The sequence below is a fragment of the Pristis pectinata genome, chromosome 6 (genome assembly GCF_009764475.1).
Source record: "Pristis pectinata isolate sPriPec2 chromosome 6, sPriPec2.1.pri, whole genome shotgun sequence".
Classification (NCBI taxonomy): domain Eukaryota; kingdom Metazoa; phylum Chordata; class Chondrichthyes; order Rhinopristiformes; family Pristidae; genus Pristis; species Pristis pectinata.
The window spans coordinates 1,812,964-1,826,607 of NC_067410.1; the positions used below are offsets into that span (position 1 = coordinate 1,812,964).

Genomic DNA, 13,644 nt, shown 5'->3' on the forward strand with positions numbered 1-13,644 from the left:
TCTAGATTGTCCCACAAGAAGAAATTGGATGTAAGAAAAATGGAGGGTTATGGGCTGTGTAGGAGGGAAGGGTTAGATTGATCGTGGGGTAGGTTTATATAGGTTGGCACAACATTGTGGGCTGAAGGGCGTGCACAGTGCTGTGCTGTTCTATGTACCTACCCAGCCTCTCCTGTTGCCTGTGTCCAATTAGAGTCCAATGAGTCTTCATACAAATCAACACACTTTATTCTTTTTTGCAATGTAGAAAAAAAAGTTAACCGTACAAACAATTCCCAAGTGAAGTGATAACCTGAGCCGCCTGTAATGCCTCTGTCAGTGAGAGGAAGCTGGGGGGGGGGGAAGGAGGGATGGGGGAGAACATTTGACAAACATGGTCTTGCAAGAACAGAATACCTCCTCCCCCCCCCATCAAGGTGAGAACTCTGTGGTCAGTGACCTACTGCTACCCATCACGATGGTGGTGGTCTGAGCAACAGTTCAAACCCTCACCCCAGTGGTTCACACACAAAGGGGACTCGGTGCCAACCACAGCTGAAACAGTGACCACAGATCTTGGCTGGACCTTTTTGTGGCAGCAGGCAGTCAGACAGCAAGTTATGGGATGTCCCCAGGCAGCCTTTCCCCTGACACGGACTGGTATCTCACTGCCGCTGTGTGTGAAAGGACCCAGGCCACCCTGGGGGTCACAGCCTCTCAAAGGGGAACAGGTGCTTCTCCTCGCCTCTCTTTGGTTTGCGGCCCTTCCTGCTCTGCTCGCCCTCCTGTCGGTTCAAGGGCCATGAAGAGGCGGCATCAGTGGCTGGGGTCGATTTGCTGGGACCCTCCTCTTCACAGCAGCCTGCTGGCCCCTGCCCAGAGTTTACAGCGTCTGTCTCCTGAAGGAAATACACATGCCAACGGTTACGATGCCAGGAGGCAGAGAGGTTTTATTGAAGCATGCAGAGTTCAGGGGAGCACTGTTGGGATCTGATGAAATGAGGGCAGACAGTGGAGGGGCTGAAGTACTAGCAGGAACCAGATCTGCAAGGTTGTTCCAACCAGCAATGATGAACATTCCCGAAAACCTTAGAGGTGCAAAGGGACCTGGGAGACCTCGTTCAGGATTCCCTCAAGGTTAACTTGCGGGTTGAGTCGGCAGTGGGAAGGCAAATGAAACGTTAGGATTAAGTTTGAGAGGACTAGAATACAAAAGCAAAGATGTAATGCTGAGGCTTTAAGGCATTGGTCAGACCGCATTTGGAATATTGTGAGCATTTTTGGGCCCTATATCCAAGGAAAGATGAGCTGGCCCTGGAGAGGCTCCAGAGGAGGTTCACAAGAATGATCCTGGGAATGAAAGGCTTGACATACGAGGAGTGTTTGATGTCTCCGGGCCTGTACTTGGAGTTCAGAAGGATGAGGTGGGGGATCTCATTGAAACCTACCAGATACTGAAAGGCCTGGATAGAGTGGACATGGAGAGGATGTTTCCATCAGTGGGAGAGTCCAGGATCCGAGGGCACAGCCTCAGAATAAAGGGGCGTCCCTTTAGAACTGAGATGAGGAGGAATTTCTTCAGCCAGAGGGTGGTGAATCGGTGGAATTCGTTGCCACAGACGGCTGTGGAGGCCAAGTCATTGGGTATATTTAAGGCAGGGATTGATGGGTTATTGATTGGTAAAAGGGTTACAGGGAGAATGGGGTTCAAAAAAAAATCAGGCATGGCTGAATGGCCTAGTTCTGCTCCTATATCTTGTGGTCTTATGAAAACAGAAGATGGGGTGTTTGCTTGGGTTTAACACTGAAACCCAATCCAATCCAAGGATGTGAAGTCTAACCCAACCCAACTATCCCACCAATGCTAATTGCAAACATCCATGATGCTAACCAAATCATCGCCATCTGGATCAAGTGGTGAGTGTGATGTGGCCAGACCCAAAACGTTTTACTGAAATGTGCACATGTCCTGGATCCAACACATCAATGGGACCCACAGAGAGGTCGTGGTACAACATCACGAAACGTTGGTCAGCCCACAGCTGGAGCACTGCTCTGGTCACCACACTACAGGAAGAATGTGATTACAGTGGAGAGGGTGCAGAGGGGATTCACCAGGATGTTGCCTGGGATGGAGAGTTTCAGTTATGTGGAGAGGCTGGTAGCCTCTTGCTTCCATTTTACAGATAAAGAGGGGTTTTGCTGATGGAGGGGGTTCATGAAATAGTGATGTAAATGGAGGGTGATACAGGTAAAATGAGGAGTGTGGGGGCTGGAGGGGGTCACAGAGATGGGGAGGGGTGCGGGTCAGAGACGGGGAGGGGTGTGAGGGGGCCGGAGGGGGACACGAGACGGCTAGGGGTGCAGTGGGTCACAGAGATGGAGAGGGTCACGGAGATGGGGAGGTGTGTGGGGGTCACAGAGATGGTGAGGGGTGAAGGGGTCTGGAACTGAACACACTGTGGTATTAGAGTGCTGGGAGGCACAAGGTGCGCGCAGTAATGAGATCTGGAACCTGGGACCTCACCACGGCCGAGACGTTACCTGGGAGCTGTAACGAGCCCTCAGTCGGTCCCTGATCAGCAGTCCCTTCACCAGCAGCTTCCAGTTCCCCAGCACTCGTTTCTCCCGCTTCTGCACAGCAAACACAACGGTTATCGGTCAGACCAGCTGAACCTTCCAGGAAGACTGACCGTCAGTTACCCTAGGATCCTTCACTTGGGGAGCTGTGGGACTGAAGTCCCAAGGATCCAAATTGTCAGCACACACTCAACACCCAACAATCTGAAATCAGTACCACATGGGTCAAAAAGAGTGAAGCTCCCTCTGCACCGTCCCATCACACACTCCCAGGGTCAGACACAGAGTGAAGCTCCCTCCGCACCGTCCCATCACACACTCCCAGGGTCAGACACAGAGTGAAGCTCCCTCCGCACCGTCCCATCACACACTCCCCTCGCACTCCGGCTCACTTACCATTTGCTCCCTCTTCACCTGCTCAGCTGCCTCCTGCTTACAGGCTGTCAGTAGGATCTCCACATATTCCTCACACACAACGTAGCCGTCCGTTCTGTGGTAGCAACAGAAGGCCAGTTCAAGTCACAGTTACACAGCACAGAAACAGGCCCTTCGGCCCAACTCCTCCATGCTGTGAGTTGCCTACCTGAGCTACTCCCATTTGCCTGTGTTTGGCCCATATCCCTCTAAACCTTTCCTATCCATGGACCTGTCCAAGTGTCTTAAATGTTGTAACTGTACCCACCTCTACCACTTCCTCTGGCAGCTCGTTCCACACACCCACCACCCTCTGTGTGGAAAAACCTGCCACTCAGGTCCCCTTTAAATCTTTTCCCTCACCTTAAACCTGTGCCCTCTAGTGTTACACTCCCCCACCCTGGGGAAAAGACTGTGACCATTTACCTTATCTGTGCCCCTCATGATTTTATGAACCTCTATAAGGTCACCCCTCAGCCTCCTTCGCTCCAGGGAAAACAGTTCCAGCCTGTCCAGCCTCTCCTTATAGCTGAAGCCCTTCAATCCCATTTCCTGTTCCTCTAGATCACGGCTTGGTACAGCAACTGCTCTGCCCAGGACCACAAGAAACTGCAGAGAGTTGTGGACACAGCTCAGCACATCACGGACACCAGCCTCCCCTCCATGGACTCTGTCTGCACTTCTTGCTGCCTCGGTAAAGCAGCCGACATAATCAAAGGCCCCACCCACCCCGGACATTCTCTCTTCTCCCCCCCTCCCATCGGGCAGAAGATACAAAAGCCTGAAAGCACGTACCACCAGGCTCAAGGACAGCTTCTATCCCACTGCTATAAGACTGTTGAACAGTTCCCTAGTACAATAAGATGGACTCTTGACCTCACAATCTACCCCGTTATGACCTTGCACCTTATTGTTTGCCTGCACTGCACTTTCTCTGTAACTGTAACACTCTATTCTGCATTCTGTTATTGTTTTCCCTTGTACTGCCTCAATGCACTGATGTGATGAAATGATCTGTATGGATAACAGGCAAAGTTTTTCACTGCACCTCAGTACATGTAACAATAATAAACCAATTTACCAATTTAATCTCCTCAAATCCCCTTCAGACTTGCAGAGAACCCCGTAGAATGGGAGGGAATTAGAAACGGACCTTTTGGGCTCTCTGCTCCGTGCTGGAGTTTCTAACCCACAGCAAGCTGCTCCCCACCTCTCCGTCTGCCTCTTGTGTGTTCATCCAGCTGTTCCCCTGCATCCTGTGGGATGGAGCCCCACACACCCACCACGCTCCAAATTCCCAAATTCCTTGCTGAATTCTGATTAATTCCTCACATTTGTGAATGTCACCACCTGCCTGTTTATGCAGGCAGTCCTCTGCTCCACAACTGGTTTGGAAGACCCCGTGTCCTATAACATCAGAATACTGGACAATTTGTAGCTTTAATAGATACAACATCAAAGAATATTTGGCACAAGCAAATTAGGGAGACTGGAAACGCTGGAGACACTCAGTGGGTCAGGCAGCCTCTGGAGACACAGAGCTGACCTCCACAGGAAGTGGGATAAGTTAGGGATATAGGGGTTTTAAGCTTGGAAGAAGGAGGGAAGAGGGATGGGGGGAAAGGAAGAGGAGGGGAGGAGGTGGGAGGAGGTGGAGAGGGGGAACCTCAGGAGCGGGCGTACATTGGGTGCGAATGCCCGGAATGGAAATCAAACCCAGTCACTGCGGCGGCACAGTCGATGTCCAGCTTACGGGCCACGCGGTTGAGGTTGGGGATCCTCAGGTGTCTGCAGCCGAGAGGAAGCATAGAAGGTTTGAAGAGATAGACGTTCCCAAACTCATTCCGTGGGACCTGACGGATGGGAGGAAGGAGTCAGAGTTATTTTTTCTTCTGGAAGCTTTGAGCATTCGAGGAGGTGTGGTGCTGAGGGAGGGGCACACTGTGGTGGGGTGGTGCTGAGGGGGGTCACTGTGGTGGGGTGGTGCTGAGGGAGGGTCACACTGTGGTGGGGTGGTGCAGAGGGTCACACTATGGTGGGGGCGGTACTGAGGGGGGTCACTGTGGTGGGGTGGTGCTGAGGGAGGGTCACACTGTGGTGGGGGCGGTACTGAGGGGGGTCACTGTGGTGGGGTGGCACTGAGGGAGGGTCACACTAGGAGGGGAGGTACTGAGGGAGATTCACACTGTGGGAGGGGCAGTACTGAGGGAGGGTCACACTGTGGGAGGGGCAGTACTGAGGGAGGGTCACACTGTGGGAGGGGCAGTACTGAGGGAGGGACAGTTCTCCCCTCCTCAAAGCCTACGTTCAACCACAGCCCAACCCCACCAAACCATGTTATCTGGTCATTATCCCAGTGCTGTTTGTGGGACCTTGCTCTGCACACACCAGTGACACTGTCCCCCATAGTTCAACAGTAAGTGCACTTCAAATGGAAGCAGTCCCAGGCCCTCCCCACACCCAAACAACGGCCCACAGGAGCTCCCAGTGGATGCCAGATGGGAGTGGGGAGGGGCAGTCTGGGAGGGGCTGGATCTGGAGCTGGGCTTCTGACGAGGTCCATCTCACTGAACGTGGATCCAACATGGGGGTTGGTCAACCTCCGTCCGTCCCTGCTCGACAGGACCGGGATGCTGAAGCACACCCTGCCCGTGAACTCCAGCGGTGACACCCACCTTCCCGTTGGTGGCCCTGGGTGGGTGGTACATCTCTGTCTGCCAACGTCCGAACAGTCCAAGGTCGTCCTTGTCTCGATTCTCCCAGTTGGCCAGTCGCGCTCGGCGTGCTCGGTTGGACTGGCTCTTCACCATCTGCAGGCATCACAGGGCCAGAGTCAACACATCACGGTCACTGCAGCAAAGGGTCCTTACTGGGCCAGGGCAGAGGCGGAGGTAGAGAGCAAGCGTGAAGCTGACGGACCGGGGCAGGTCGCCCAGAGAGGGAGAGGTGGTGATGGAGAGGACAGGATGAAGTTTCTGGAATTCACTGCCCCGGCTGTCACTGGGGAACGATCAACACAGAACAGTACAGTACAGCACAGCACAGCACGGGACAGGCCATTCGGCCCACGTTGTGCCGATCTTGATGACAATTTATACTAAATGTCCTCCTCCTGTGTATCACCCCTCCATTCCCTTCATATTCTAAAAGCCTCAGACCCCACTGAACTGCCCGTTTCCACTACTACCCCTGGTGACCCATTGCAGGCACCCACCACTCACTGTGTAAAAACTTGCCCCTCACATCGCTTTTAAACTTCCCCCCTCTAACCTTAAAAGCGTGTCCTCTGGTGTTTGACATTACTACCCTGGGGAACAGATTCTGACTGTCGACCCTATCGATGCCTCTCATAATTTTAAAACCTCTATCAGGTCTCCCCTCAGCCTCTGACGCTCCAGAGAGAACAACCCAAGTTTGTCCAACCTCTCCTTATAGCTCGTGCCCTTAATCCAGGCAGCATCCTGGTGAACCTCGCTTGCACCCCCTCCACATCCTATAATGGGGCAACCAGAACTGCACACAATACTCCAAGTGCGGCCTGACTAAAGTTTTATACAGCTGCAGCGTGACTGCCTGACTCTTACACTCGACACCCCTCCCAGTGAAGGCCAGCCTGCCGTATGCCTTCTTTACTGCTTTATCCACCTGCGTAGCCACTTTCAGTGAACTATGGACCTGAACCCCAAGTTCCCTCTGTACCTCGATGCTATTAAGGGGCCTACCATTAACTGTACACTTTCTCCTTTCATTCGACCTCCCAAAGCGCAGCACCTCACACTTGACTGGATTAAACTCCATCTGCCACTTCTCTGCCCACATATCCCGCCGTGTTGTGTGACAGTCGATGATTAAAACCGATGAAGATGTGAACATTGGAAGGTCGCCACAGAACGAAAATGAGGAGCTTCAAACAATCTAGTTGTTTGGGGAATACTGCGGACTGCTGGGACCAACAGCTGGCGACTCCCCCCCCCCCCCCCCCCCCCCCAACAGCTGGCGAGCCCCCCCATGCCAATAGCTGGCGACTCACACCCCCGCCAACAGCTGGCGACTCCCCCTCCCCGCGCCAACAGTATTCCTACGGGGGTAATCGAGGGTTCTGAGGGACAGGGAGCTGAGGCCAAGATCAGACTGAGGTGAGCAGGCTGGGGAGTGGGTGAGGGGGGTTGAGTGGATGGCTCCATAGAGCAGTACAGCACAATACAGGCCCTTCAGCCCACAATGTTGTGCCGACCTTTAAACCTTGCCTAAGACTATCTAACCCCATCCCCCCACATATCCCCCTATTTTAAATTCCTCCATATGCTTATCTAACAATCTCTTGAATTTGACCAATGTACCTGCCTCCACCACCACCCCAGGCAGCGCATTCCATGCACAAACCACTCTCTGGGTGAAAAACCTCCCTCTGATATCTCCCTTGAACTTCCCACCCAATACCTTAAAGCCATGTCCTCTTGTATCGAGCATTGGTGCCCTGGGATAGAGGCGCCGGCTGTCCACACTATCTATTCCTCTCAATATTTTGTACACCTCTATCATGTCTCCTCTCATCCTCCTCCTCTCCAAAGAGTAAAGCCCCAGCTCCCTTAGTCTCTCCTCATAATTCATACTCTCCAATCCAGGCAGCATCCTGGTAAATCTCCTCTGCACCCTTTCCAACGCTTCCACATCCTTTCTATAATGAAGCGGCCAGAACTGGACACAATACTCCGAGTGTGGTCTAACCAGAGTTTTGTAGAGCTCCCACCAGTCTCTCGTGGCCTTGTAGAGAGGGGGAGGGATACGGAGGTGTAGCATGGAGTGGGTGGCACGGATGGATGGGGGCTTTCACTGATCAGACTCCCGAGGTACAGGGTGGGTCAGTGCAGAGCTCGCACCTTACATGGCACCTCTCCATCTCTCACCACGCGGGCTTCCTTCAGCCACGTATCCTTGGAATGGAGCACGTGTACGCAGTCCCTGAAACACAGCACAAGGTGGGGTCAGGAGACAAAAGCACAGCCGCGTTCACGCGTGTTCCATCGTCAGCCGCTCGGTCTGCACGCGGGAGCCCGTGTCACTCGAGCGGACGTCAGATAAACCCGGCGCTGGGAGCTGAAGGCAGCAGAGGCGGGCTCGGTGGGTCTGGGGTCCGTGGAGGGGAGTGGACAAACCAGTTCGCCAGCACCAGGGCTGGGGTCGGGGCGGAGGGGGAGTGGGGGGAGGGATGGGGAAAGGTGGAGGAAGGAGGGAGAGGTGGTGAGGGAGGGGGCAAGGAAGAGGAGTTGATGTGGAATTGTAGAGGGTAGGGTGAGTGTGGGTGGGGGGGAGTGTGCGGGTGATGGGGGGAAGTGTGTGGGTGGGTTTGGGCGCCCTGGACCAGTAACCAGGGGTGGATCCCACCGCCCCCGCTCCCCCCCACTGCTCATCCCCCACCGCTCCCCCCCCTCCCCCCCCAACCACCCCTGACCCTTCCCCTCCACCCTCCGCGCCCCTCCCCCTCCCCCCAACCACCCCTGACCCCTCCCCTCTGCACCCTCCCCCTCCCCCCAACCACCCCTGACCCCTCCCCTCTGCCCCCTCCCCCCCCAACCACCCGACTTTTCCCCTCCGCCCCCTCCCCCCCAACCACCCCTGACTCCTCCCCTCCGCCCCCCTCCCCCCCAACCACCCCTGACCCCTCCCCACCACCCCCCCGCCCCCCCCACCGTGCCACGTCCCAGACCGGGACGGCTGCAGCCTGACGGCACGGTGACCAGCGGCACTCACCGGGAGTAGACGGGCTCCGTCCTGCAGTAGCCCAGGATGGAGGCGGTGGGCGGGTACAGGATCTCGTACTTCAACAGGTGCCGCTGCAGCACGTACAGGGGGTGGTTCTTGTACTCGGCAATGGAGGTGGGCAGGGGCTGATCCAGCAGCCTCGCACGCAGCTGTCAAACGGAGAGAGGCGAGAGTGAAGGCCCGGCAGCGCGGAACGAGCCCACGCCATCCCCGACACCCTCAGCTGCAGCTCACTGGGTCAGAGGCGGAGGTCCAATCCGTCCTGATACCCTGGGGCAATGGAGAGCAGGAATAAACGGGTCCCTTTCAGGCGGAGTGCGTGACCAGCGGGTGCCTTCCGCAGAATCCAAAGACTAACTTCAACAGACATTAACCTGGTCACACAGCACTGAAACAGGCCCTTCCGCCCATCATGTCTGTGCCAACCACCAAGTACCCATCTACACTCATGCCATTTACCAGCACTGGGGCCATAACCTTCATCTTCAAAGTTTAGTACAGGGGCTCGCCAGGTTACGGGAGATACGACTTATGGAAATCCGATTTTACTAAATTCTCCCATCAATTTTTAAAGAATTTTTCAAGACAGCGATGATAACAATGTTTTGTGGTGTTCATTAATTAATGGATACTGTATACGGAGATACGACATAGATCACTACAGCACAGTACAGGCCCTTCGGCCCACAATGTTGTGCCGACATTTTATCCTGCTCTAAGATCTATCTAACCCTTCCCTCCCACATAGCTCCCCATTTCTCTATCATTCTGCCTCCACCGCCTCTGCCAGCAGTGCGTTCCACACACCCACCACTCTCTGTGTAAAAAACTTACCCCTGACATCCCCCTTATACCTTCCTCCAATCACCTTAAAATTATGTCCCCTCGTGTTAGCCATTGTCACCCTGGGACAAAGCTTACCTTGCAGCCTAACAGCATGAACGTTGAATTCTCCCACTTTAAGTAACCCCCCCCTTCCCCACCACCCCCCACCCCCACCCCTCACCGTGCTTCTTCTCTTCTTCCCTTTCCTAGCCTCTCTTTTTTCTCTCTCCTTCCCTTTGACCCGTCCCCCGGGGGATCTGCTCTCCCCTCCTCCCCCGCACCTGCCCATCACCATCTCTTACCTGCATCCACCTATCACCTCCCTGTGCCCACCCCGCCTCCTCTCTTTTGTCCACCTATCACTGCTCTGCTTTTCCCTCCTATATATCGGGCTTCCCCCTTTTCCTATCTTCAATCCTGAAGAAGGGTCCTGACCCGAAACGTTGACCGCCTGCTTTTCTCCACGGATGCTGCCTGGCCTGCTGAGTTCCTCCAGCATCATTGTGTTTTTCATCCAGATTCCAGCATCTGCAGTCCTTTGTTTTTCTTCAGTAACACCGATTTCTTTCTGTTCCTCACTTACTCTGGACCGATTCTTCTCCACTACTTCTAGAAACTTTCCTGTGTTGGCTGCTCCTTAATCTCTCCACCTATTTTATTCCCCAGTATCAGTGGCGCAGTGGTTCAGCTAATAGGGTAGCTGCCTCACAAAAATATGGAAAAACAGTCATTTTAAATGGTGAGTGATTGAAAGGTGACGGTGTTGACAGGGAGCTGGGTGTTCCTTTGACACACGTCACTGAACGTCTAACATGCAGGTTCAGCAAGCAGTTATGACCTTGACTGCAAGAGATTTGAGGTGAGGAGTAGAGACGCTTAGCTTCAATTACGCAGGGTCGTGGTGAGACCACACCTGGAATAGTGCGTCCAGGTCTGGTCAGCCTTCTCGAGGAAGAATATACTCTCCTCAAATTTAGAAGAACAAGAGATGATGTCAAGGAAACTTACACAACTCCTATGGAACTTTACAGGTGGATGAGAGGAGGTTTCCCGAGCTTGGGGTGTTTAGAACAGCCTTAAAATAAGGAGTCAGCAATTCAGGACTGAGATGAGAAGAAACTTCTACATATGCACTGTTGAAAATATCCTGACTGGTTGCATCAGGGTCTGGGACGGCAATTCCAATGCGCAGGAACGTAAGAAGCTGCAGAGAGTAGTGGACTCTGCCCAATACATCACGGGCACATCCCTCCCCACCAACGGAAGTATCTACAGGAGGCGCTGCCTCAAGAAGGTAACGTCCATCATCAAAGATCCCCACCATCCGGGCCATGCCATCTTCTCACAGCTCCCATCGGGCAGGAGGTACAGAAGCCTGAAGTCCCACACCACCAGGTTCAGGAACAGCTACTTCCCTACAACCATTCGGTCCTTGAACCAACCTGCACAACCCTAATCACTGCCTCAGTATGGCCACTTTGCACTACAATGAACCTTGTTTTTTTTTGTTTTAATTGTGTTTTCCTGTATAAATTGTGTAAAATTTATGTTTGATTTATGTTTTTCTCGTGAATGTTGTGCACCTGATACTCTGTGCCTGTGATGCTGCTGCAAGTAAGTTTTTCATTGCACCTGTGCACACATGGACTTGTGCAGATGACAATAAACTCGACCTTGACTTTGAAGAAACTTCTTCACGGCGAGGCTGGTGAATTTTGGAACATGTAGTGTGCTCTCACCCAGGGCCTGGTTAATTGGAGCAAGACATTTCTGCCATTTCTTGCAAAGAGTTTAACCCTTCTCGGTACTGAATCAATTACAACGTTTAAAAGACATTTGGACAGGTACACGGATCGGAAAGATTTAAGAAAGATGTTGGCCAAATCCAGGCAAATGGGACTAGCTCGGATAGACATCTTGGTCAGCATGGACGAGTTGGGCCGAAGGGCCTGTTTCCATGCTGTGTGACTCTGTGACTCTGAATTGTTTTTGGAACCTGCACACTTGCTCGCTGCCAACAGGGAACTGGTCTCCGGCAGCGAGGGACCGAAGATCCAGTAACATCCCTGGATCCCATCAGGCAGAGCGCTCGGAGAGAGACCGAGCGCCTGTGAATCGCCACCTACCTCCCGATCTTCCTCCGCCTCCCGCTCAGCGTAGTGACTCCTGTACAGTGACAAAGTCTCCTCCCACCACGCGGGGTCAACCCGCCGCTTCCTGGTGGCAGTCATCCAGGCTGCGTCGTACCTCTGGGTAACGTCTCTCACGCTGTTCTCGTTGTCGAAGCCGATGATGTAGCAAAGTGGTTTGGTGGCGTGCCTTGCGCAGAGTTCCGGATGGTTCACAGAGTTGTATACACAGTCCACCGCAACCCACTTCTTCTCTGCGTCAGCGTAAACCTCGATCCACTGATCCGAAGCTCTCGCCCGCGCTGGCCCCTCACCCACCAACCTCCCATCTCCATCACTCCTCTTGCAAGCCGAGGATCTCCTCTTGGACTTGGCTTTCCCTGGGCCGCTCTCAGAGTCCTCCTCTTCACGGACCTCCGAACTCCTCCCCAAGGTTCCGCCCTTTCCCTGGCCTCGCAGACCCTTCCCCCGTGAGCGGCGCCTCTCGTCCCCAGGTGCACCCGCCTCACCTCCACCCGAGGAACTGCTGGAATCGGCAGAACCGTCGGCAAGTTCAAAATCCGAGTCGCTGTCGTCATCCTGGTCGGTGTCCGCCTCTCTGTACGACACCTTCGAGGCAACGCGTCTCCGTCGCTCATTCTTCGGCCTCAGGTGCCCTGGGTTTTTGGGGCCTGGATGTTCATCATCCTCAAATCCCGATTCAGCAGAAGCTTCGGGACATTTGATTTTCTTGCTCCTCCCTCGACTGACCGGACCCGAGGCTTTGCTCCGTCTGATCCCCTCCTGTGTCCCGTCGGCACCTTCTGTCTTCACCTGAATTTTCCCCTCGTCCTCCTGTTTGATGTCTGCTCTTCTCTTCCCTGCTTTTCCGGCTGTTGTCTTGGGTTTAATGCGGGGCGCAGGGTTGTCAGCTTCCTGGGAATCGACTTTGGATTTTCCCCCTCTCGGATTCTTCTGGAGAAGGAGAAGAACAGGGATTAGATTTGGAAGGAACCAGCCACACAACCATTAACTCAAAGGGTCATGGTGTTAGGACCGAGCACCAGGGCAGAACTGTAGGCACAGCCGCTTCCTCACAGCTCCAGAGACCCGGGTTCGATCCCGACCTCGGATACTCTCTGTGTGGAGTTTGCATTTCCTCCCACATCCCAACGACGTGCAGGTTGGTGGGGTAATTGGCCACTGTAAATTGCCCCTGGTGTGTGGGTGGGGGGTAGAATCTGGGGGGAGTTGATGGGAATGTGGGAGAATAAAGTTAGGATTGGTGTGAGTGGTTGGTGGCCAGCATGGAATCGATGGGCTGAAGGGCCTGTTTCCCCACTGTATGACTCCATGACTCCACCAGCCATGAGTTAACGATCGGTGGAGTAGTCATGAAGGGCTGAATGAGCTACTTTCGCTTCTTAACCACCTTATCCATCTCCGTTGTTGCCTTCAGGTTTGGTTTACACAGGTCGGTCAGACCTGGAGCACCACACCACAGGAGGGTTGGGCAGGATGAGGCACTGCTGCCCTGGAGGTTTCCTGTTCTGAGGAGGTACTGGCTGTGCTGCCATTTTTTATTTGGAACAAACACCAGACAGTGAGGATATCTAACAAGAGGAAACAGCTATCACCCCGACATTCAATGGCACTACCAGCACTGAATCCCCTACTGCGGGTTACCATTGACAGAGACTGACCTGGAGTAGCCACATACACAGTGTGGCTACCGAGCAGGTCAGGGGCTGGGAATCCCGTGGGGAGTGACTCACCTCCTCCCCAAAGCCCATCCACCACCTACAAGGCTCGAGTCAGGGGTGTGAGGGAACACTCTCCACTTGCCTGGGTGAGTGCACCTTCAACAACACTCGAGAAGCTCGACACCACCCAGGACGCAGCAGCCCATTTGATAGGCACCCTCGCCACAACCATTCACTCACTCCACCACCGACGCACAGTAGCAGCAGTGTGT

The 13,644-nt window shown here is 53.9% G+C and overlaps 1 protein-coding gene across 1 annotated transcript in view; it reads right to left on the reverse strand.

The window, feature by feature from the left end:
* Nucleotides 1-211: 211 nt before the first annotated feature.
* xpc (xeroderma pigmentosum, complementation group C) overlaps nucleotides 212-13,644 on the reverse strand; it is a 28,230-nt gene continuing 14,797 nt past the window's right edge. Inside the window, exons 9-16 of the mRNA XM_052017444.1 lie at nucleotides 11,688-12,644; nucleotides 8,725-8,885; nucleotides 7,854-7,935; nucleotides 5,649-5,783; nucleotides 4,657-4,826; nucleotides 2,956-3,049; nucleotides 2,524-2,613; nucleotides 212-878 (exon numbers count right to left, since the gene is read on the reverse strand). Coding sequence (XP_051873404.1) covers nucleotides 687-878; nucleotides 2,524-2,613; nucleotides 2,956-3,049; nucleotides 4,657-4,826; nucleotides 5,649-5,783; nucleotides 7,854-7,935; nucleotides 8,725-8,885; nucleotides 11,688-12,644 — 1,881 coding nt within the window. The 3' untranslated portion in view covers nucleotides 212-686. The remainder of the gene's footprint in view (nucleotides 879-2,523; nucleotides 2,614-2,955; nucleotides 3,050-4,656; nucleotides 4,827-5,648; nucleotides 5,784-7,853; nucleotides 7,936-8,724; nucleotides 8,886-11,687; nucleotides 12,645-13,644) is intronic.